Below are 23,275 nucleotides of genomic sequence, written 5' to 3'. Positions count from 1 at the left end.
GACCGATACGGCACCCAATATAAATATTAATAATGCTGGTCCTGATGTTAAAAAAACTAAAACAATTTAATTATTTCACACACACAAAGTACATCCAATGTTACAATTTTAAGTTATACTGCAGTAGTAAAGTGCGACTATCACATAGAAGCCTGATGGCTAAAACATATTTGCTAAAAAGCTGTTCTTTAATCGCTAGAACAGATTAGTGGCAGGCTGGCAGCTTATGATGCAGTAATAGTTTATAATACTTTAAATAACAGTTCCTTAATTTTTAATCATCCAACAACCAAATCCAATGAATATATATATATATATATATATATATATATATATATATAGAGAGAGAGAGAGAGAGGAGAAAATTTGGTAAATACCAAACCACTGCAGTAAAAGATAAAAACCAGACCCACAAAAAGATTGAAGTGTCTTTTTGTAATCTAACCTTATAGATTTGATCCTAAGAGTGATTTAATGAGGAACATGACATGCATCAAGTTCGACTTTTTTTCTTTTCTTCAATAATGTTTTTTATTAATAAAAAATTGAAGGGCTTTTATAGTTTCAAAACTATGATAATATAAAAATCTATATTTTTACAAGAATAACTTGACTAAAATATGATTAATACTAAATTGATGTAAAACAATTGGCAAAACAAATTTGAATAGTCTGCTTTTTCTCTTAACCAAGTAGTCTGGTATCTACTAATCACTCATATACATATATATAGCCGTATCAATATCAATATCGCACAAAAACATAAAAAGCAGCATGTTGAAGATCAGTCGCGATGCTAAACTTTGACCGCCACAAGTTTGAGACCAGCTAAGGATTGTTGAAAAGACAGAACTGGTGCTCATGGAGACGGCCAGACACCACGGATAGGCCAGCAGACAAAGGAAATATGCGGTTGAATAGCACACTAGCTATAGAACACAAAGTGCTTTCTAGTCTTCATTCAAGGTCTGTTGATGAACCATACACCCCACCCTACTTTCCATCAACACCTCCTGTCACTAACAGTCTTAACAGACCTCCAAATATTTGAAGACCAAAACTTCCTTTAAATGGCTTACTGAATTACATGACGTGAAACAAAATACGTTGCCAAGGAGAAGGCCAACTAACTGGGTAATCACTTTGTTACTGGAAACCTGAAAACTAAAACACAAATTACAACAAGACAGTTAAAAAAAATGATGTGAATGATTATATTACACAATGTGACAACACGGCTCGATCGTCCATTACCATTTTACATGCCAAGCAGCTGAGTGGACCAATCTAGGAGCCAATCCATATTTTCCTTCCTCCGATGAAAAGGCAAATAAATGCAGTGGGTCTTGGCTCTCAACCGATACTCCAATACAACAACAATTCCACAACAACAAGACATAATTCACATTATCTTCCTTTTTGCCTCTTTTCTTCAAGTGCAGCAGCTTCTTTCAACATATCATTGGCGTCGCTGAGCATGTCAAGTTTTGTAAGAGATGCGGCCTGCATGTAAAATGCTGTGGGCCATTCTGGATGAACACATTGCGCTTGCATTGCATCTCGAAGGGCCTCACCCGGTTGATCACACATCAAATGTGACAGACTGCGTCTAGCATGAACGGTTGGGGATATCATTGTTCCCATGTTTATGAACTGCAATTAAAGGGACAGAAGCACTGGCCCAGGTTAGCCTTGTAAAGAATATGGTGCCAAATGCATGATTCATACACAATCCTACACAAGCAGATGCATGTGCCCCTAGATCAGTCATTGTGTAGTATATTTAAATCAAGTAGAGCAGCACTAGTTTCACAGCCTGTCGAATAACACTTTGAGCTCAGGCAGGCTAAGGTCTCTTAAACTACATTGAGAAGAAACAAAGCAGTTCAGGAAATAAATGGTTCGAGTTCCTTTTCCTCTAAAGCTTGCAAAGGCAGCAGTTCCATAAGCAATGATTCACATCTTTATGCTTTTGTCTTCTGAAAAATATATAACATTTTCAGAAAAAACATTATTACAAAAAAAATATCAGCGGCTCAGAGGGGGGATCCTCAAACTGGCTTAGCTTGGGCAGGTTAAAAGTCTTCAAGTTGAAGGCTTTAAGCAGGTCAAAGGCTTGAATCCTAGGGTGAATGTTGCTAGCGCACAACTGAAGGAATCCTGATCAGCAGGAAAAAGGTTCTAGAACTTTATAGTTAGAATGAGCAAGCAACAAATACTTAAGCAAAAAAAGAAATGAGGGGCCACAATCAAGATCTTTTATGCAGGGGAGGACATGCGTTAGGAAGGTACGTTGCAGATTAATTTATATTTGACAAGATTCAACAATTAGGAGTTGGTTAAGAAGGTCAGCAGAGCCTGGTCACAAGCAACTGTTTAACTGCACAGTTCTCATCTTGGTCAAAAACCCTACGTATAATTTACCTGCGAATAACATTCAATAGCAGTTTTGAAATTTTTTTCACGGAATGCAACATCACCACGTTTTCTGGCTTCAAGCATATCTCTCATCTGCTGAGTCCACTCCTGAAATGAAAGCTGCATACCAAGCAAATCCATGTTACATAAATAAACTTTTACAGTTTCCTGGATTCCCATGCAAATTAATATAAACTTTACCTCATTGGTCCCCTGGTCATCCTTATAATGTGTAGTCACCAGTATTTGGTGCATCGCAGTAAGATCCATCCTTGCACATGCTTCACCTAGTGGAGAAAGAGAAAGTTGTGGAGGAGCAGGCGGTTCCTCCTGCTTCGTTACACCCAAGAGGACGTAAGAAGGCACCTGCTTTCATTGCAGATACAAACTGTAAGCACAAGCTATTTCTATATTAAAATGTAAGAAAGCAAAAAGAATAGGCGTATAAACATGCTGAAGACAAGTTATGCAGACAAGATGTATCTGACGTCAATGGAGCCATTGGCAAATACAAAAACAGCCTACGCGAAAAGTCATTCCCGAATACTTGTCTACAACAACATAACGAAGGAGAAAAAAAAATTCTTCTTCCATGAGTTACCAAGACCCACAATAAGTATTATGAAAATAATTTAACACTAATGAACTTCAGTACTTTTTTGGAATGAAATGAATAACTTCTTAGAGACCAGCATAAGCTGCGTCTGCCTAGTTCATCAATTTTACAAATTTAAGCCGTGTCTGCCTAGTTCATCAACTGTGTCTTTTATAATAATATCAAGGGCATTAAACACATGGCATTAGCCTTTGAGAAACGTTCCCTTGATTTGCACAATTATTTTTTAACAGAAACACAAGTTCACGCTTACACTTATTGACTATTTAGGTATCTTAGTGGAATTAAACTTCTTTGATGTGTAATTTGCAGGACTGAGAAATTAAAAATTGAAACTATTCAAGTCGAATAAGCAGTTGAAGCACAGGAAATCATAGACTTACATCTGTTCGAGACTGTAAGGGTGCCAGTGCTGCAACAAGATCTGATGGATTAGGCCTCTCTTTTGGTTCATATTGGAGACAACGTGAAGCAAGGTTGACAACTTCCATTCCTTCTTCTGGTGAAAATTTTCCTTCTAAGTGTGAATCCATAAACAACAAACCATTTTTACCCCTTATGACATCAAGAGCCTGTAAGGAGATTACCATGGACATAGACAAAGTTCAGCTTTGTTCTTTAAAATGCAGAACACAAAAGAATATGTTACTTCTAGTAACTAAGGGAAAATATCTAGATTGATAAACTCAGAACTGTTTATACATTTTACAGGTATGCACACATGGCACCAAGGAACCAAGATCAGGAACACATTCTACCAATGAACATAGTACCATCCTTAGACCTAAAGTGACCCATATGGAACAACCATTGAGTAATAATTAAAATCTCAAGCACATAAAAAAAAAAGTGTCCCAAACCAATGGAAAATATATTCAAGAGAACACAAGAGTCATCAGAGTAGATGGCCGAACATTTTGCACACACATTATGCAACTGAGTCCAGTGCCACAACTTCACTGTATACTTATACCAAAATAATCACTTAAAAAGTAGCAAATTCAGCCTTTTTTTTTGCACATAAATGCATTGTTGTTGGTAAAAGTGATCTAAGAAAGTCATTGATATTAATATATTTGCTGAAGATAAAGTCCTCGTGAAACAAACATGTATTCTCCATCCACCGAAGAATGATAGGACAGATGCCACCATAGGATCTGCTCTTCTGAGTGTTTAAGCAAGAATCTATGTCACCATAAACTCGATGATTTTCATCACACAAACAGATATATTAGAAATTTGAAGAGCCTAATACGTATCATAACAATAATTTGCTTTTTGTTTTAAACTTCCACAAGTACCTGAGAAAGCTCAGTAATAAAACTTAGACTGAATGGCTTAATAAATTTGACATCCCGCATTCAATAACCAGGATATATATGGAAGCACCCAAAATTACATGAAATGTAAAAAGTGGAAAAATTTCCAGATTGCCAGAAATATCCCAACTTCTTGTGTTCTTCGCCACCACATGCCTTCACAGCTAAAAGAGAAAACCAAAAGGATGAACAATGACAATGAGAAGCACAAATTAAGGATCACTCACATGACTTGGGGGGATACGTTTCCCACTGAGAAGATCCAGGAGTACAGTACCAAAACTATATATGACACTTTCTTTAGTAACTCTTCCTGTATGAAAAAAATAAAAAGTTGTGATCACAGGCAACATAACATAAATTTGAGAGGCTTCTGCCGCTTGATAAATAAAATTCATAATTTCCCAATCAAGTTTCAAGAGCAAGATGAGTTCAATAATCAATAAGAGGCTGCTGAAGGAATAAGGCAAGGTGGGGAACATTTTGCAAATTAAAAGTGCAGACTACATTGCACATCTGTTATGTATTTAATAAACCATCAAGGGCTTGCACTGATGCATGTATACCTAATAATTAGTTAAGCAACCTATTTCTTGCAGATTAAGTTGTATATTCCTCTGAACAAATACAGCATTTCTTCAGAGGAATATACAAGTTAATCTGCAAGAAATAGGTTGCTCCACTAATTCTTAGATATACAAGCATCAGTGCAAGCCCTTGATGGATAAATTCGGGAAGCAAAATAAATTTAATATAACAGATGTGCAATGCAGTCTGCACTTTTAATTTGCAAAATGTTCCCCACCTTTGCCTTATTCCTTCAGCAGCCTCTTGTTGATTATTAAACTCGTTTTCCCAGAAAAGGTTAAATCAAGGGAACAAATATAACTTTCAATACAATAAACTATCAAATAGAGATGTAAGATTTGTAAAGAGAAAAGGATTTCAACAATTTGGATAACTCGAAAATTAAAAGAGAACATGGAAACTTTACTATTTCCATAAATAAAACTAAAATAAGTGTCCAAGTTGTCAACATAGAATTAATTCGGTGCCACTAAAGAAGGTCAAATACGAACAACTAATTAACAGTCACATGCCATCTGTGAATGCATGAAATAAGAATTACATACTTGAAACTTGAAAGCATACAATGAGATTCCCAATAATCTAAGCATTTTCAGATCTTTTTGAACGCATAAAAATTTTTCTTCTCGAATGACAGCACATAAGATCTATTATTTTTATCATAGTAATTCACGACAACCTATGTTCATCCTGATGTTGTCCTAAACTTCCAATTTTCCTTTTTTCTTCACTTTAGAATTACATTTTTTCTCTGATAAATTAGCCACCCACCCTCACTCAGTAGAGAAACTTATTAGAAATTTTCAAAGATGTACTAGAAAATTCTTAAGTATGCGCACTTGAATTTCTGTTCATCCAAAGAGTTAAGAAAGCATTACAAGCATTTTCTTATAGCTCAGAATGGAGATGTCAACTCGTTGGGCATGCATCACACGCGGGTGAGCTTACACCTGGAACTAACTTTTGTTAAATCCAACAAACCAAAACATAGAAAACAAGAAGATTCTTATTTCATTCTGCATGAGAGTACATCAGCAGCAGCTCTCTTCATGTTCATCCATTGTATGATGCTTGTCTGTTTGCCCGGGACACTGCAACAGTCATGAATAAATTACTGCCAAATGTCCACTATTTAGCTCTGAATCTCTGATTGATACTCATGTGGTTGCTGCTACCATACAAGGAGCTTTAAAGTTAATGAAAACTTGAGCTCACTTACAAGGGCTAAAACTGTAAACTAAGTTAAAAACATATTACAATAAGGAGGACATAAATAGACTTTGACTGATATAAGGAGAATTAGACCTATTAACTTTAACAACTCTAACCTAGGTCTAACTGGCTGTACAAGACGAAGAATCACACATCAGACGTCAGTCCTACAAGAATTATATAAACAAGATCTGTTCAATCGAGTACATACATTAAAAGGGCGTTTGGATGACACCCTCATCTAGCCCAGTTTTGTGAAAAATTGATTTTTTGAAAACCAAGATTTTTAATAAGTCTTGACAACTTGGTTTATTTAGGTGATACACCTAAAAACCTGGTTTTGTATGAATAACCTGAGGGAGGTCAGGTTTTTTACTCTCTTTTACAAAACCAGGTTTTGTCAAAATTGGGTTTTCCTCAAACCCAGTTAGTTTCATGGCACCCAAACACTCCAAAAAAATAGTGTTGGAGGCAAAGCCTCCTTTTAAGGTGTCAGTGTCACCCAAATGCCCTCTAATTATTTTGTTCTTGCATTGAAAACAGGAGGTTTTAATCAGAATTTCAGTAGAATCTGCCTGGCATGGAAATTTGGTCTGGATCCAAACTCTATGAGTCTAACCAAACTCTATCAATCTGGCCAACTACTTGGCAGGCTCCTTCATCGGTAAACCCAAACCTTATAATGTCCACAAGAAACGGAACCTGTTGACACCCAAGTAGGATCTTGCCATGATTCTAATTTCTTATATTGCTTACAAATCTGAAAACCCATGTTTTTGAACCAAAAATCCCTGTTCCCATGAGAAATTATACGTGTGCACCACTTCCACAAAATTCCACTATATGTCACCGTGCAACTTTTACATATCATGCAAATGTGCTACTTTATGACCACAAACCAGTTCTATTTTCCATTTTTCTCTTCCCACCAATATGTGTGTGTTTCATGTGTCATCGGCGCCTTACATTCACCTAAAAGCTACCTTAAACTGTGTCAAGAATGCTCTCTGACAATGAACATCGCAACTGAGTCCCAAGTCTCAGAAGACAATCTTTTGTGCATTTATCACCAGCCAGAATTCCACACCTGAACATGAATTTTCTTTTTGGAGAACAAACTAGTACAAGGATCAGAAGTAATCTGATGAAGTGATATTGCCAAACTACAAACTAGAAAAAAACTGAAACCTGATTGTCCAACGTTTTTATGGACATTGTGCCAACAAAATGCTCCTTCATAAGCCATACGATAAAAGAAAACCAAAGTCCTCTATCCTGATTGAAATATGGCAACTCGCTGTCATATCCCAATGAGAACTTTTGTTGAGAAAATCCCCTAGCTGCTTGTGACCATGCCAAAACAATCTTTAAGACCTTGACATAAAAAATACACAAACTCAACAAGGTAGCATGTGAAAATATCGAGGCAGCCCTAAGGATACTGAGATTCTATAAGCTGCTGAAGAAAAATCACCTAGCTAAATCATTATATCCTTTTATATACAAGTACTTAAGGATATAAAACAGAAGCCCTAAGACAAGTCGCCTCTAAGAGATTTGATCACATATGGAACTGGTGAAGAAGAACCACACCTATATTAAAGAATACAAGCCTCAGCACAGTAAATCTGATTAATTATCTCCCCAGTGTAAGGTGCACTAAAGTCCATAACACTGCTCTATTCCATCAGTTGAGAAAAAAAAAATAGCAGGCATCAAACCCATAAAGATATCATGCATCAGCTATCAGCTCAAACATAATAAAGTAAAAGCTCAAGACAACAGCTTAGAAGAAAACAATACCAGTTTTGAGGAATTCAGGAGGAGTATATGCAAGATTTGTGCTATAACTTTTTCCATCACGGCTATTTTTCATAAGGCCGAAGCACGACAACCGTGGATCACCATCCTACAGAAGAACCAAATAAGAATGAAACAATGATCAATAATTCTGAATACAGGTTATCATCAATTGTACTGCTTCCTACCAGAACAAACAATAGAAAATTTGCATATCACTTTAAATAAGAAGAAACAGTATTCTTGTGTGTATGCACATGTGCACTCCTCCTTGTGTGTTTGCATGTGCATATGAGAGAGAGAGAGAGAGAGAGAGAGAGATTCCTCCAGATCCACTAACAAGTAGATCGTGATAAACAAGCCATAAGGCTGCAACCATCAATACTCCATCCCTTCTTTGTTGGAAAAACAAATTTGGTATTCTTCCTAAAGAGAATTGAAATTGAAACATAAATCAACTGGCTTGTGATATTTCTCAAATGTATGTACCATAACCTACCCATGGCATTGCAGTATGCAAAAATAGAAAGCAAAAGGCACAAATTCTGTTATAGAAAGTAATTCTAATGACACAGTTGAAAAAAAAAAAAAGGAAAAAACTTCAGTGACACTCCGTTAACACCCAATATGGTCAAAACTGATTTAAAATAACCTTTGGTATAAGAAAAACTTGGTTTCTGTTCTTGTTGTTCCAAATGTCAAGAAAAATATCATTTTTGTGTCAAAGCTTATTGATGATACTCATTCCTCTGTTGAGTTTACTTCTTCTTCTATTTATGTTAAGGATACTCAAACCAAGAAGACATTCGCTGAGGGTGTTCGCAAAGGAGACATGTACATCATTGAAGAAGCTCCAAAAGTGTCTAAGTCTTGTGTTTCAGATTTATCCTTTCCCAGTCATAGTGAAGTCAATATCACAGAGTATGATATGTCATCTCTTTGGCACGGTCGTTTAGCACATTATAGTCGGTCTTTCATTCAAAGTCTTGTTACAGACGGACTATTACAAAAGTTCAGTCTAAGTCATGTCAATGAGTCTAGCATGTGCTCAAGCTGTCATATTTGTAAGAGTCATGCTCTTTCTTTTCAATCAATAAACAAGCAAGCTTCGAAGTTCTTTGACACCATATATCCTAATGTTTGGGGGTCTGCTCCTATTTCTTCCTCTTCCGGGAGTAGATATTATGTTGTGTTCATTGATTCTTATTCACGTTACACTTGGATTCACTTCATGAAAAGCAAGTCGGAAGTTTTCCGTTTGTTCACTCAATTTCATGCCTTGGTCCAAAACAAATACTCTAATAATATCGTGCATTTCAATGTGATGATGGTGGTGAGTTCTGGTGGTGAGTTCATTTCAAATGAATTTACTGAGTATTTACTAAATCATAGGATTACTAGACAGATTTTCTGTTCACACACACCACAGAATGGTATTGCTGAAAGAAAACACAGACACATAGTTGAAAGTGCTCTAAGTATGATGCATAACACGGATGTGTCCATGACTTTGTGGACTATCCATACTTGAATGAAAATCTTCATTCTTTATTTTCCATCAAAAACATCCAAATTATGATGAGCTACGTGTTTTTGGATGCATTTGTTATGTTCATGAAGATGTTTCTTTGAGAAATAAGTTTCAAGATCGAGCTCTCATGTATAGATTTGTCGGTTATGTAGAAAATTATAAAGGTTATCGTTGCTACAATCCAAAGACTGGACGTGAGCATATTTCACAACATGTTTCTTATGAGCTCAGATTGAAGGATTTAAAGGACTCACATGCAGCACTTAATGCAAGAAATGATGTATATGACTCATGGCTGAATGCTGAAATATTAGGCCAAGGAGCAGATACACACCATGCACAAAGTGACAGCATTATTGATGAACTCGAGACAGCCACAAACACTCAGATGGACAGCATGCCTGCATCTACTCAGCCCAACAGCATGAACGTGACTTCACCTAATCGGTTTTCAGGAGTGGTGTATAATCGACGATCAGTTCCAGCAATTGATGCAGAAACTACCAGTATTTGTCCACGTATATCAGAACGTGTGCAACACCTTATTGATAGATGGGTCAGTTATGATAATTTCTCTTTGGATTTTCAGCTTTTCATGACAGAGTTGAACAAAAAGGTAGAGCCAAAATGCTATGAGCACGCATCCAAAAGCAAATATTGGATCGAGGCCATGAATGAAGAAATGGATGCATTAAATGAATGTCAAACTAGGGAGATTGTTCCTCGTCCAGATGGTAAAAGAATGTAATGACCTCAAAATGGGTTTACAAATTCAAGTATAAACTTGATGGAAGCATTGATAGATATAAGGCTCGACTTGTGGCTAGAGACTTCACTCAGCAGTACGGAGAAGATTATGATGAGACTTTCAGTCCAGTCATCAAGATGAGAACGATCCGGGTTATCATCTCTCTTGTCGTCTCATATGGATGGAATTTATATCAGTTGGATGTTAAAATGTTTTTCTTCATGGCTTTCTAAAGGAAGAAGTATACATGGAACAACTTCCAGGTTATGCTACCAATGATCCAGCCAAATGGGTGTGCAAGTTACAAAAATCACTGTATGGGTTAAGCAAGCATCTCGCTCATGGTTCGATAGATTTTCCCTTCATATACAGCGGGCTGGTTTTCTCATAAGTTCACTTGATCATTCCTTATTCATCTATCATTCAGGTGAAATTACCACTTGGCTACTCATATATGTAGATGACATAGTCCTTCCTGGAAATTCTTCATATCATATATCTCATGTTAAGAAGGTATTGCAACAAGAATTCCAGATGAAGGATCTCGGCAAACTATGGTATTTCTTGGGAGTTGAGCTTGATAGAAAAGGTGACACATTAACCCTTACACAACATAAATATACTCTTGATATTTTGGATAAAACAGGTATGACAAATTGCAAGCCCATAAATACTCCTAGTGTTCTCAACACAAAATTGAAATGTCTCAGATGGGAGTGATGGATACTCAAATCATAGTTTCTATCGGAGTATAGTTGGCATGTTGCAATATCTCACTTTTACACGCCCAGACATAGTATATGCAGTGAATCAAGTATCTCAGTTTATGCGCACCCACAGAGGGGCATATGGATGCTACCAAACGCATCAGGCGCTATCTTAAGGCTACTCTTGGGGATGGACTCGTCTACATAAAACAGTCAACTGTTTTGCATGGCCACAATATTTCCACCTACACTGATGCAGATTGGGCAGGTGATCCAGACGATAGACGATCAGTTTTTTGTTATTGTCTCCTCCTTGATTCCAACCTTATTTGTTAGAGTAACAGGAAACAGCGTACAGTTGCTAGATCTAGCACCGAGGCAGAATATAGGGTCATGGCTGCAGGCACAGCTGAAGCTTCATGGTTACGTCATCTGATTGGGGAACTCTCACTTCCCATTGCTTAGTTGTTTCTATTTTGTGACAACCAAAGTGCGATCAAGATTGCCTTCAATCCTGTTTTACATAATCGCACTAAGCATATGAGGTTGATCAACACTTCATTCGTCAAAAGGTTGCGGAAGAAGAGATTGTTCCCACTTATATAGCCATGTCTCAACAAGTGGCTGATATTTTAAAAAAAGGGACTCACAGGGCACCATTTCTGGGAATTGAAGAACAAGTTGTGCATGATCAAACCTCATGGGGGGCTGTTAAGTTTGTACGATATGGATCGGGTCACCCAGACCCGACCCATTTGATCCACACGCCCAACACATCATAGGCGGTGGCATACTTGTAAATCTTAATGTTATTTTGTGTATTTTATATTGTACCCTAAATTGTGATTAATATATAATGATTACAAAAAGGCATACGTCATTTGCTGCTGCTCTCTTTTATCTCTTTCTTGCTTGGACGTGCAGCCTACTTCTCTCATCCTCCTCTTGCATCTAACTTCATTCAGTGGTTTGATATTAGATATCAAAATCTTACACTATGGATTCAATCCTACACAAACACAGAGGTAAAGAAAATAAGTTGCTGCTTCTCCCTTGTGATAGAAGAAGAAGAAGAAAAAGAAAGCCTCTCTTCAATCATTCTTGTGGTGCACTCCTTTAATCTCCTCAAGAAAACCATTTTGGAGTTTCTCTTGGATTCCCTCAACCAGTGTTGTAAAGTATGCAACATGACATGCATCAGTCGGACCAATAGTTGGACATGTAACATAGAGAAACATAGTTAATATAAAAAATCATTTGTTTTTAAAATATCAAAAACCTTGAAATTTTCACTAAAAATAGGAAAATATGAAAATTTTTCACATGAGAAAACATGAATAGTGTAAACATAAGTTATATAAAAAAATAACAAGTGATAAACATGAAATACCAATTTCACAGGCCTCGTATAGTAATGAAACTGCATGCTTTAAATCAACTAACTAAAAATCTCCAGTAAACAAGTCTAAGAATAAAACGTAAGTACATGATTCTAAAAGTCAAGACCCTAACAACAAAGGCCAATTAAAGGAGAAAGAAATATATATCTGCAATAAAGCCTTGATGGGGATCCGTTTAGTTTTCTTATTGCACTACGTTGTCCTATTCCACTAAGTTCCTCTTGAAGTGGTAATAGAACAATCGATGTTGGCAATGCTGTTGGTGTGACATTCTCATCTTCAAAATCAAGGACAATTAAGGTCTGTTGTGTATCATTCTGATCTTCAGAACTTGAAATTGTAAATTTGTGAAATGCAGATTTAGGTTGTCTACTGCAAGCTTCATCCTTTTCTAAGTGAATTCCTCTATGAATCGCTCAAGCAAATCAGGTGCATTTTCCATGTAAATGCAAGACAGCACAGAACATGGACTACGATTTTGTTCAGCCAATCAAAAGATAGACATGTTTATGGACAAATACTGATGTGCAGGATCATCAGATCTTCCAGCATATCCAACCACTGGAACATCCAAATCAAAGATTAACCAAAAAAAATGTCTCCTGGTCATCTAACCAATATCTTCTTAACAAAACAAATACATGGTAAAAATCACAGATTCCATGCCTTCAACAGTGAAAAATGTGAAAGACCTCAAACTTTAAAACAAACTGAGGGTCCCAAGCACAAAATCAGTCCCAAAAAGGGTGTTTTTCTTCTCAAACACACAAGAGCACCCTCAACTCCTAAGTGTGTGACTCACCTATGAGGGACTTCAGAAGCCCAAACCTGAAAAGAGAGCATTTTGGCACCCACTTCTGCCATGTTTGTATTACATAATGTGGATCATATTATACAATAAGAGGTACATCAGGTACTGCATGATATGATACAAGTGTTACACCCTTGTTACACTCTTCAAACTAGCTTGTCAGTTCTCATCTGTATCATATCAGATAATAATTGCGCTATGTATAGTACACTACATAAAACACTATCCTCCAGATGATAATCTTTCTCTTCAAAGAGTAAAAGTATTAGGACAACTGGTTACAGGGCAAGTGAACTGGTTGATCCAACAAGGGATTTAAGGAATGGCCAATGAGGGATAATAAGGAGAGCAATGTCTGAGAACTCAGCCAGGCTCAGTAACTCAGCCCTCAACTTAGTTAAGAAAATAAAAAAACCAGAAAGTCAACAAGAATCAGCCGAGCCATAGGGTGACCAAAGCCGAGTCATCGAGTTTCAGCTGAGTCAAACGAGTCAAAAAACTTGTTTAGTTGAGTCACCTGTGTGTGTGTGTGCATTCTAAAAAAAAATTGCTATATTATAAACAAAAGATGCATACTTACATACTTTGTCACATGGGTACTGCTGTAAAGGCAGCGTACCCGTACCAGCCAGGTACGACACTGGTGCTGGTACTGTCCTGGGTACCTCTTGGGTACCGGTCAAACAGTACCGGGTACGGTCAACGTACCCAGGACTGTATCTGTCCAATTTAAGACTCGATCAAAGTTGACCGAGTCCTTTCTTATCCAAAATTTATGGTTTCAGTTTTGTTCTTTACACCATTTACACCCAGGAAACACATACAAAGCTGTGTTTTCATATTTTTTTCAATAGTTTCTTCTTTAGAAACTATAAATTTTGAATCATGAATGTGCTATTTTCTTTGAATTCCTATTTTATGTTATATATATATATATATATATATATATATATATATATATGTACATACATACCCTCGTACCCAGGTTTTTTGAAAATAGGCCGAACCAGTACCCATACCAGCACCCGTACCCGTACCTATGTGACATAGCTTACATATGCTAGTAACACAGTTTTAGTAAAGCTGTTACTAAAAATACATTCTTGTACATATATGTAAATTATTATACATAGTGCATATGATAATATCAATATTATAACCAATTAAAAAACAGTATTATCATATCTATAAAATATAACTATACTTTACATAAAAATGAAGTTGTGAAAACCAGGCCAAGTCACTATGTTGACCCAGCAAGTCACAAGTCAACCCACTCCAAATCGGCTATTGAGTCATTGGCTTTTAAAACCAGGAGAAAGAGAATATTGGTTTTTGCACCATAAATCATAAGAAGCTATGGATACTGCAACATTAGCTGAGAAGATCATAATAGAATAAAATCAGGCAGAAACATATTCAAAATGCTAGATTTGCATTTGTAATACTGTAAAATTGAGTTTCTTGACCTAAATTTCTCATCCACCATTTTAATTAGTTGAGGTAAAAAAAAAAAATTGACAGAGAAAGAAAGAGGGAGAGATTATGCAATAAGGAAAATTACCTCATCAAAAAGAACTCTGTAAGCATTTAAATCGTGATAAAGCGGACGGCCCTCACTGTTGCAATATTCTAAAGCTTCAGCAATGTAAAAGGCCACCCTTATCCTCATAGGCCACTCAATTGTTTGCTTTTCCCCTGCCCCAAAAGAGAAAAAAAAGGATCAGTTGGCCAACTTACTTTAACATATACTGGCAATATCCACAAAGAACAAGTATGAAGATCAGTTACTTCTGAGAAGACCTTCACATAACAACCAATTGAAACAAACACATAACTCTCTAAAACCATACAAGCATTGGTAAATATTCCTCTACGAGGAACTCATAACATTTGAATCTAGTCACTTTAACCTTCATCAGATATACTGTTACATCATTTTTCTCTATTATGCTTTTGTCCAAATCTGTACATAAACACATGCATATATAAGTATTCATACATGCATGTGCATATCCAGCATACACATATATGGCATGTCTGTAAGTCTGTAGGGAAGGGGACAGAGAGAGAGAGAGAGAGAGAGAGCAAAAGTACACAAAGTAACAAGACTGCTGCCACCCATCCTATTAAGGGAGTGTTATGAGATAGCAAATGCTCCTACAACACTCGAAAGATAAAAACAGGAAATCCTGAACCCTCACTTACACAGAAATGGTAGAAGGAAAACTCAGTAACAGACAATAAGAAAACCCATCACACAAAAGTAACCCAGGAAATTGGGGCATATAAGGCTGGAACTATCCAATGAATGCAGATTACCATCTATGTCATCTCTGCAGATTTAGAACTTTAACCAGCAGAGAATCAATGAAGCAATTTCTGCCCTGCATAAAAGCTTAAAAGGTATCAAACTTTTTAAAAATCACCCATCCCAAAAAAATTAAACAAAAAAAATGCTTCAACCAAATCCATTGAAGCCAGCTGCTTCCAATGAATCGAAGGATGGATAATTGAAAGATCTCCTTTTAAAGAATTAAACTTGCCTTATATAGATAGTGAGAAGATCATTGCAACAACTATTCTATCATTAATAGCTTCCAATTATTTGGATTCCAATAGATAAGCAAATAGGCTGATGTATTTGACAAGTATGAACTATATATACATCCTACTAGACTACTAGTACACTTGTTTCTTATTGCCTTCTCTTCAACAAAACAATTAACACTCTCTTGGAAATTAGATACAATCTTGACAATTTTTTGAATCGCCAAAGCCTATCCGTCCCACATGTCGAGGGAAGGTCAAGACAGCTGCTTTCACCACAGTTCATCAAGAGGTGCAGCTCAGTTATGTTTATAATCAAATAACTAATACATGTTGACTCCATTATTATATTGCTAAAACATTGAAACGAAAAGAAAAATGAAGGAAAAATCCCAGATAACTCTAAATAATTGGATACAGAAGAAGGAAAATTAACTGAACATATATGAATAGTTTTAACCTTATCACATTACATTCCTCTGTTTAAATTTGAACTGATGGAAGCTCCATTAATCATCCTTGCTATCAAGTTTTACCTAGAAACATGTGTTTTGGTTTTTTGAATGCCCCTTCCTCCACAATCTCTTCATCTGCCTCTGATAAATGCAAATGGTTTCCTATAAGGGTTGTTAGGCAACACGAACACTTTGTGAACAAAGTGTCCCATGAATCCGCCACAAAGACTAGGGAAAACTCATCATTCATGGAACACTATAACTAGTGTTTCATGAATCTGTCCCAATCTTTGGGCAGATTCATGGAGACACATGAAGTGTTCCTGCTGCCAAATGACCACCTAGGTTCCTCAGGAGACAATCAATCCTCTTTTATTGATGAAATCCTCCACTCCTTTCCAAAGTTAGAGTTGCTTGTTTTGAAATTTTCCATACCATCAGGGCCTCGAGGAGAAGAAAGTTTGTTGTTTCATTGTGCTAAGACAAAACTAATTGCTGTTAAACCCCAAATATCGTCCCAACTCCCAAGCATGAAGCTGTTGAAATTAGAATATGCACAAACCAAGACTTTCCAATTTCCATAAGCCCCAAACTACCGAGTTAACATTGTAATATGGCCACCCATGCATAACCTAGAACGTACATTACACAGGCTCCTGTAACCCTGTTGGAACGTGTAACCACCAATAGCCACCACTCTAATAGCCTAGCATTCTTACTATGATGTTATACTACAACAAGCATAATTCCACCTGTAGCTCCATGTTGTCACACAGATGCTGAGGGTGTGCCAATCCAAATAAAGATAGCAGCATAAAGTAGCATTCCGAGATGCATAGATTACGGGACAGTGCAAATTTTTCAAGCATATGCCTGCACTGAACTATGATCATCTTCACTTTCACTCCATTTCAGTGCTTCAGTGAACTCTGCCATGCATATAAACCGAAGAAAAACAGAAGAATTTTTATCATGGCTAACGAAGAGGGGGAAAACCAAGTTGTTTGACATCGTTAAATAGTAGCTTAGCAAACGCGCTGCCAAGAATCTACAAATCTCGTTCAATTAAGTCAAGAAAAGCACAAAAAAAATTAGAGAAGGTGCTGCAAGAGAAGTCTCCAGAGACAATCTCTTGCAGACGGCCATGCCCATCCGTTTCCTGTTCTTCTTTTGATAGAAAATGAGATCCACTTTAGACCAACCTTTCTGAGAAGGACAATAAAGGACCGAAGGTTACCAAATAACAAATAAACCGACCAATGACGGAAATTTCTCCATGATCTCAAGAACCAAACCCCAACGCAATAAAAAAGTTTAGATAACTAACTGATGAACGCACAATGGAAGAGATGCTTCGCAAGCGTGTCATTCGGCATGAATTCTGCAACAAGCAGCCGCTCGTCGCCCTCGCAGCAATACCCGATCAAATTTGCAAGCCGCTTATGCCGCAATTTCCCCACTCCCCTAGCTTCTTCCTACTCGAAATCAACAAGGAACAAAATGAAACATCAGCTTGCTTCTTCATACTAGAAATCAACGACGAACATAATAAAGCAATCAGGAAAAAAAAACACGAAAATTTTTCGGTGCCCCCATTCCCCACCTCAACGCCACTAAGAGAAACAGCACGAGAGAGAGAGAGAGAGAGAAAGAAAGAAAGAGAGGGAGAGGATTGTAGGTACAGCGAATTGGTTGGGGTCGGGCCAAGCCGCTTTGCTGAATTTCTTGATGGCGATCCAACGTTTGTCCTGGCATTTGCCCTTGTATACGATGTTGGCGCCCTTCTCCCCGCTCTCGGAGACGATGAAGTCGGCAGAGAAGCTGTTGGTGGCGGAGCGGAGCTCCGCGAAGGTGAATTCCTCGAGGACCGGCACCACGACTCCGAGCTCCCCAGAAGGCTGCTCGCCTGATTCCGGCGCTGCGCCGCCATCGTCGTAGTGGTGGTGTTTATGGTTGTTAGAGACCACCCGGAGGGTCTCCTGCTGCCGACTCTCCCGTTGGCGGATTCCGGCAAGGATGCTAGACTCACAGCACCCCATTTTATTCGATCGGTCTGCGTGCGTCGATTGCTCGGGAAAAACAAAAAACACACCAGGATTTCTCTTTTATTTATGCATCTCTCCCTCTCTCTCCTGTTTACACGCCCTTTCTCGGATTCATTCGTTTCTCTCTCTAACTTCCCTCTAATTTTTTATGTACTGTCCCGCGTCCTTTTCCTCTCTCTGATTTCTCTCTCTTGTTTACATGTCTGTCGTTATTTCTCCCTCTCTCTAGTTTTTTCTCATTCTCTTTCCCTCTCCAATTTCTCTTTGCTCTTCTTTTCTTTTGGTACGACTCTTCCGTTGGACTCTTCCACTTTCCGCATTTCCTCCTCGTCTTTTACCCTCCTTTTGTTTTGCCCCCCTTTTTACTTTCTCCCTCCAATCTTTTCCGGCCATTTTTTCCGGCCGCAATACGTGTCAGCGTGGTCGGAGATCAGTTTGGTAGGGAAGTGACGAAAATAGTAGAAAAAGAAAGATCTGGCAATTTGCTTTTCCGTTCTAATTAAGACGAGGCCTCCTAGATATCTTCTTCAAACACTTGTTCAATTTCGTTGTCTTACCGTTGAAGCCAAGGAGTTTGCAGGACTAATTTCGACCAATTGAACTGGATTTGGGCACGGATCACTTAGACATGGGGCCAGATCTAGTCAAATGAAGCAATCAGATTTTAAATGTGATTAAAAATGGAAAACAAATGAAGCAATCACATTGAAAATGTGATTAAAAATAGAAAACAAATGAAGCAATCAGATTGAAAATGTGATTAAAAATGGAAAACAATTCTGATGAATTCCGGGCACCAACCCGAACCAGAGTCAAATGAAATTGACGGAATCAAATGAAAGTGACGAAACAAAATTATTTGATGCCAGATCTTTTTAAAATAAACCAAAAAGCCCATGTGAAACTTTTAGACTTCTAAGTCCCAACATGCAAAAGATGGTGAGAAAAGAAACTAAAGGTATGAAATGAAGAAGAAAAAGCAAAAAATTGCTCCAATCAATCTTTCTCCTAAATTTCTCCAAAAATCTGAAAATCTTTCTGTGTGCTGGAGATGGAAACACAATCCATTTCTTATCTTTTAACAAATAAAAATGTGTTCCTTCAAATTTGTTGACATTATAAGACCTTCTCAGTGGGAATAATTCTACATAATGTAGCACATATGGGTCTGTGAGGGCAGTTGCCCTCACAATCTCACAAAAATCTATTTATTTACATATTGGTTTTCCCGAACCATTTGATTCATATATTGATGCTGTTCATTTGCTTATTGCCATTTAATCATTTGATTGTGTATTTGAAGGATCTAAATTTTCTGGCTAGCAAGACAAGTCTTGGTTAGTTGGCACTAGATTGTTCAAACCTAGCCGGAGCAAACACGTTGGTTCAAGAATTGCCTTAGTCTGTGAGAAAGAGAGAGCCGAAAACTCAAAACTGTGGTTGGTGTTGCTTTGGGAGAGAAGAAAAGAGGCAAGGGGAAGGTTCATGGCAACCGGCGAGGATTGTTTGGCACCATCTTCTGTTGACCTCAAACTTGAAGGAGGGGGCAGCATTTTTTCCAAGTCCTCCGTGGAACTTGACCACAAAGGCAAACTAATACCACACCTAGATTTGGTTGTTGGGTCCATCCGTACTGCTCAATCTCTCTTTCTCTCTCTAGATCTTTCTCTCGATTTCTTTTTCTTTTTTAAAAAAAATAGCCATGAGAATGTGATGGAGCATGATTGGAGTACTAGGGTACGTTTGATGCACCTGGATAAAAGTCAGCAACGAGACTTTTTTTCCTCAAAAAAATCTCATAAGACAATCACATTTCACTAGGAAGATAGAAGCAATATTTTTTTTTTTTTTACTTTGACCATAATTGGTAAACCAATGACTTAGAATTGGATCAGTAAATGATCGGCTCAACGAGTTGACTCATCAACTCGATCGGGCGAGCCAGGAAGTCCGAGCTCAAGCGAAGTCACGCCAAGTCAAGAGCGAACCAGGCCAATCTTGACTTGTAACCAGGTTTTCTAGCAATTCAAGCTAACTTGCAATTCGCGAGCCAACTATAGTTTAAACACTGGATTAAAGTAAAAAATGACTAAGTTAACATATAATATATATATATATATATATATTGTTGACATGCAATCTAAATTTCTTAATTGTAATTGTTTACTTTTGAAATTGAATTTATAAGTGTGATATATATAATTGCATTAGTAGAGATCGGTTTTCCATTCAAGGAGACTCTTACATATGTATCAGGTTCTTCCTATGAAAAATCAACGTCTAAAAACTCCTCATAGGCCGTCAGATCAGTTTTTTTTTTTTTTTTTAGGGAGGCAAAACACAAATACAAGTTGATCGATTGCTTTTCAATCACGACTAAAGTATATATTTATACCGTTGAATCAAGTCAAATAGCTCGACCTTTAAATGTTTGCAGAATGTGAAAGGTGTCAAGTTGAACACCATAAGACTTGGTAGTCAGGGCTCACTCTTAGTCATCAAAAAAGTTATATACACGGTGGCTGTAATGTGACCATTAAATTTAATTCTGAGAATGTGAAAGGTACCAAGGTGCAGTTGAAAACCTTCAAACTTGGTAGTTTTCTATTATAATATATATATATATATAATACTAAATAAGAAAAATGTTTATTTTTTTTATTTTTTTCTTAATCATGATTTTAATTAGATAGCGGAATGACTTTTGTTGTTATATATATATATATATACTAAGGCACATGGTCAGCTCCATCACACATTTTGATTAGGTAAGTTGCCATAAAAGTTAAAACCTGCAAGTTCAATGATTAGGTCAAAATATTTATTGCATGTTAGCTGTTCGGACTTCTGCATTTAAGACAGCAACATGTGAGCAGAATTTTTTGATAGACAAGCACAGATCATTTACGGCCTCCGTCATTAAATAAGGAACAACTACAACTGGCTACGGTGAATAAGTGTCACTTCCCCGATTCGATGCATCAAAAGAAACTCTACACCTTTAGAATTATTCATCCAAAAATACTAACTAAGATTGTATTTGATAACCTCATATATAACATCTGAAACTGTGTTGAAAGGTGCATTTTAAAAGATCTTCAGTTTGATCTCAGTAAATGAATCTTAGATCCACCTTACATATAAAAAAAACTGTAGATTTAACATGGAGGGTGATCTTATATCTGATCTCAAATCACTACAGATCTCAGATACATGATAGAACAAGTATACAGTAAAGATCAGTTTACTTAGAACCTCCTAACAAGCTTTTGTATTGAATCATCGACAAATCTCTTTTTTTTTCTCTCTCTGATTCTCTCTTTCCCTCTCTTATCTTAGGTGATGTTTCTCTCACTAAAATCCCCACCAACCCATTATTTTTAAGCTCGAGGGCACCTGCAAACTTAGTTCTGAACCGTTCACTTCCAAATATTCACAAAGCGAAAGTCCAGTGGAACTTTTTGACAAAACCATCAATGGAAACAATGAGCTTTGAAATCCAAGACCGACCTCGCTGGCCTCTACCGTCCGCGTGAATGACGAATGGCTTATGGCTCCATTCTTTTTTACGAATATTCTCAACCTTTCACCTAATTGCGAATACACGCCTAACGGATAACATATTATAAGTAAGCATCTCCCGAGCTAAAAAAAAAGATGTTCTTAAAGTGTTTTACATTATGTAAGTGGCTCTACCCTGGCCAAAGTTGTAGCAATATGCCTTTTTAAACCAATTATTTTAGACTTTGCATTGCACTTTTAGGGGCCGTTGGGAACAGTAAAAGTATGTTACTATGGTTCGCATCTACCCAAAAAAATAGAGCAGTTTTAATGTATTCAATGCATCTAAGAAATATTATTGCTCTCAAACGGCCCCTAGGGTTGCTGAAACTCAACCAGTTTAACTCATTTAGGCATTAACTCGTTCAACTCATGTAAGCATTAAGTTGTGTAACTCATGTACCTAATATAACTTGTGAAACCGGTTTTGACAATATTATATAGTGTACCGGTTTGCGAATCGAGTCGAGTATGAACAAGTCCAGATCCTGAAACTCGAAACTCAAACTCGACTTGTTTATCCTTTCAAGTATCATTGTAAGGTCGAGCTTGACTCGTTTATAAACGAGTCAAGCACGAGCCGAGTTTTTTTGAGTGAGTTTAAGTTGAGCGCGAGTTGACTCGACTTGCTGTGTAGCCCTAACGGCCCCTCAAGGCTCTGTGATTGTGATTGTTGGTATATGAGAATTGATACATTAGCAGAATTGGTGATGCTACCTAAGGGGAGAGATCAAGTTATCTCTCTCATGTTTGATGACATGCTGGATTGCGGGGATGTTCCTAAGTGAAGACTGTAGATCATTTATGACTCATGTGGTTGTAGCTCGCACTACTTAAATGGAGATTTACTTGTACTTTCTCTTTATGCCACCAAAGACATGTTCATTAAGTGATAGCTTGGCAATATATCAGTGTGCATCTACTTCAAAATTAGAGCATATTCTCATGCAAACTTCACTACAAGATAGGTCTTTCTACCTTTAATCAAAACAACGAAAATTGTGGCATATTCAAAAAACATTTTTGTAGATTTTTAAAGTAGAGTCGGTATATTGATACAATTAACAAACACCCCCTAAAAATCACATACTTAATAGCGCTACTCTTTTCTGAATTATTGAGCTCTGTTTCTATTTTCACAAAGAGTGATAGAGAGAGATGCACCACTTAAGAAATGGGAGAGCTATATATTCTTGTACTTCTTGCAGAAGGATCTCAGAAATAAGGCTGAACTAAGCAAAATATTAATTTCAAAATTATGGTAGATCGAAATGGTACTGCCAATGGCCAGCACTTGGTCAAGGAAACAAAGGATAAATCACTTTGTTAACACGGGTGCTTATTTGTAATATTTCAATTGTTAGGTCGTGTTATTCATTAGGCGAAACAGTCTCAGCTTTTTGTATACTTTGTTGTTCGTTGCAAGATTTTGAGACTCAACACCCAATCATGCTTCATTGTGTCTTGATAAGCATCGCGAAAGGATAGCGGGTAATCAAAATTTTTGTTTTCAA

The 23,275-nt window shown here is 37.2% G+C and overlaps 1 protein-coding gene across 2 annotated transcripts; it reads right to left on the bottom strand.

Annotated features, from left to right (window-relative positions):
• Positions 1 to 1,127: 1,127 nt before the first annotated feature.
• Positions 1,128 to 18,429, bottom strand: LOC116257644 (serine/threonine-protein kinase BSK1-like). Of its 2 annotated transcripts, none has more exons than XM_031634592.2 (9): positions 17,838 to 18,429; positions 17,483 to 17,630; positions 14,715 to 14,848; positions 7,957 to 8,062; positions 4,581 to 4,666; positions 3,418 to 3,606; positions 2,620 to 2,784; positions 2,425 to 2,538; positions 1,128 to 1,653 (listed from the first exon to the last, which is right to left on the bottom strand). In XM_031634592.2, exons 1-9 carry the CDS (start codon positions 18,192 to 18,194, stop codon positions 1,408 to 1,410), a joined length of 1,545 nt encoding a protein of 514 aa, XP_031490452.1. In that variant the 5' UTR covers positions 18,195 to 18,429; the 3' UTR covers positions 1,128 to 1,407. The 2 variants fall into 2 exon arrangements, with proteins under 2 accessions (XP_031490452.1, XP_031490460.1); XM_031634600.2 differs by having other exon boundaries at positions 17,495 to 17,630; positions 17,838 to 18,426.
• Between the last annotated feature and the right edge of the window lie 4,846 nt (positions 18,430 to 23,275).

The sequence above is a fragment of the Nymphaea colorata genome, chromosome 1, assembly GCF_008831285.2.
Source record: "Nymphaea colorata isolate Beijing-Zhang1983 chromosome 1, ASM883128v2, whole genome shotgun sequence".
In the NCBI taxonomy this organism is placed as follows: domain Eukaryota; kingdom Viridiplantae; phylum Streptophyta; class Magnoliopsida; order Nymphaeales; family Nymphaeaceae; genus Nymphaea; species Nymphaea colorata.
This window is presented reverse-complemented; position numbering and strand designations above follow the sequence as displayed.

What these genes read in the sequence shown, in the direction of transcription:
- LOC116257644 (XM_031634592.2), bottom strand. Translation starts at nt 18,194, where the DNA reads ATGGGGTGCTGTGAGTCTAGCATCCTTGCCGGAATCCGCCAACGGGAG. An exon ending in TCCTGAATTCCTCAAAACTG is followed by an intron (nt 4,667 to 7,956) that starts GTATTGTTTTCT and finishes TTTTTCATACAG; the next exon opens with GAAGAGTTACTAAAGAAAGT. An exon ending in ATGACCAGGGGACCAATGAG is followed by an intron (nt 2,539 to 2,619) that starts GTAAAGTTTATA and finishes CTTGGTATGCAG; the next exon opens with CTTTCATTTCAGGAGTGGAC.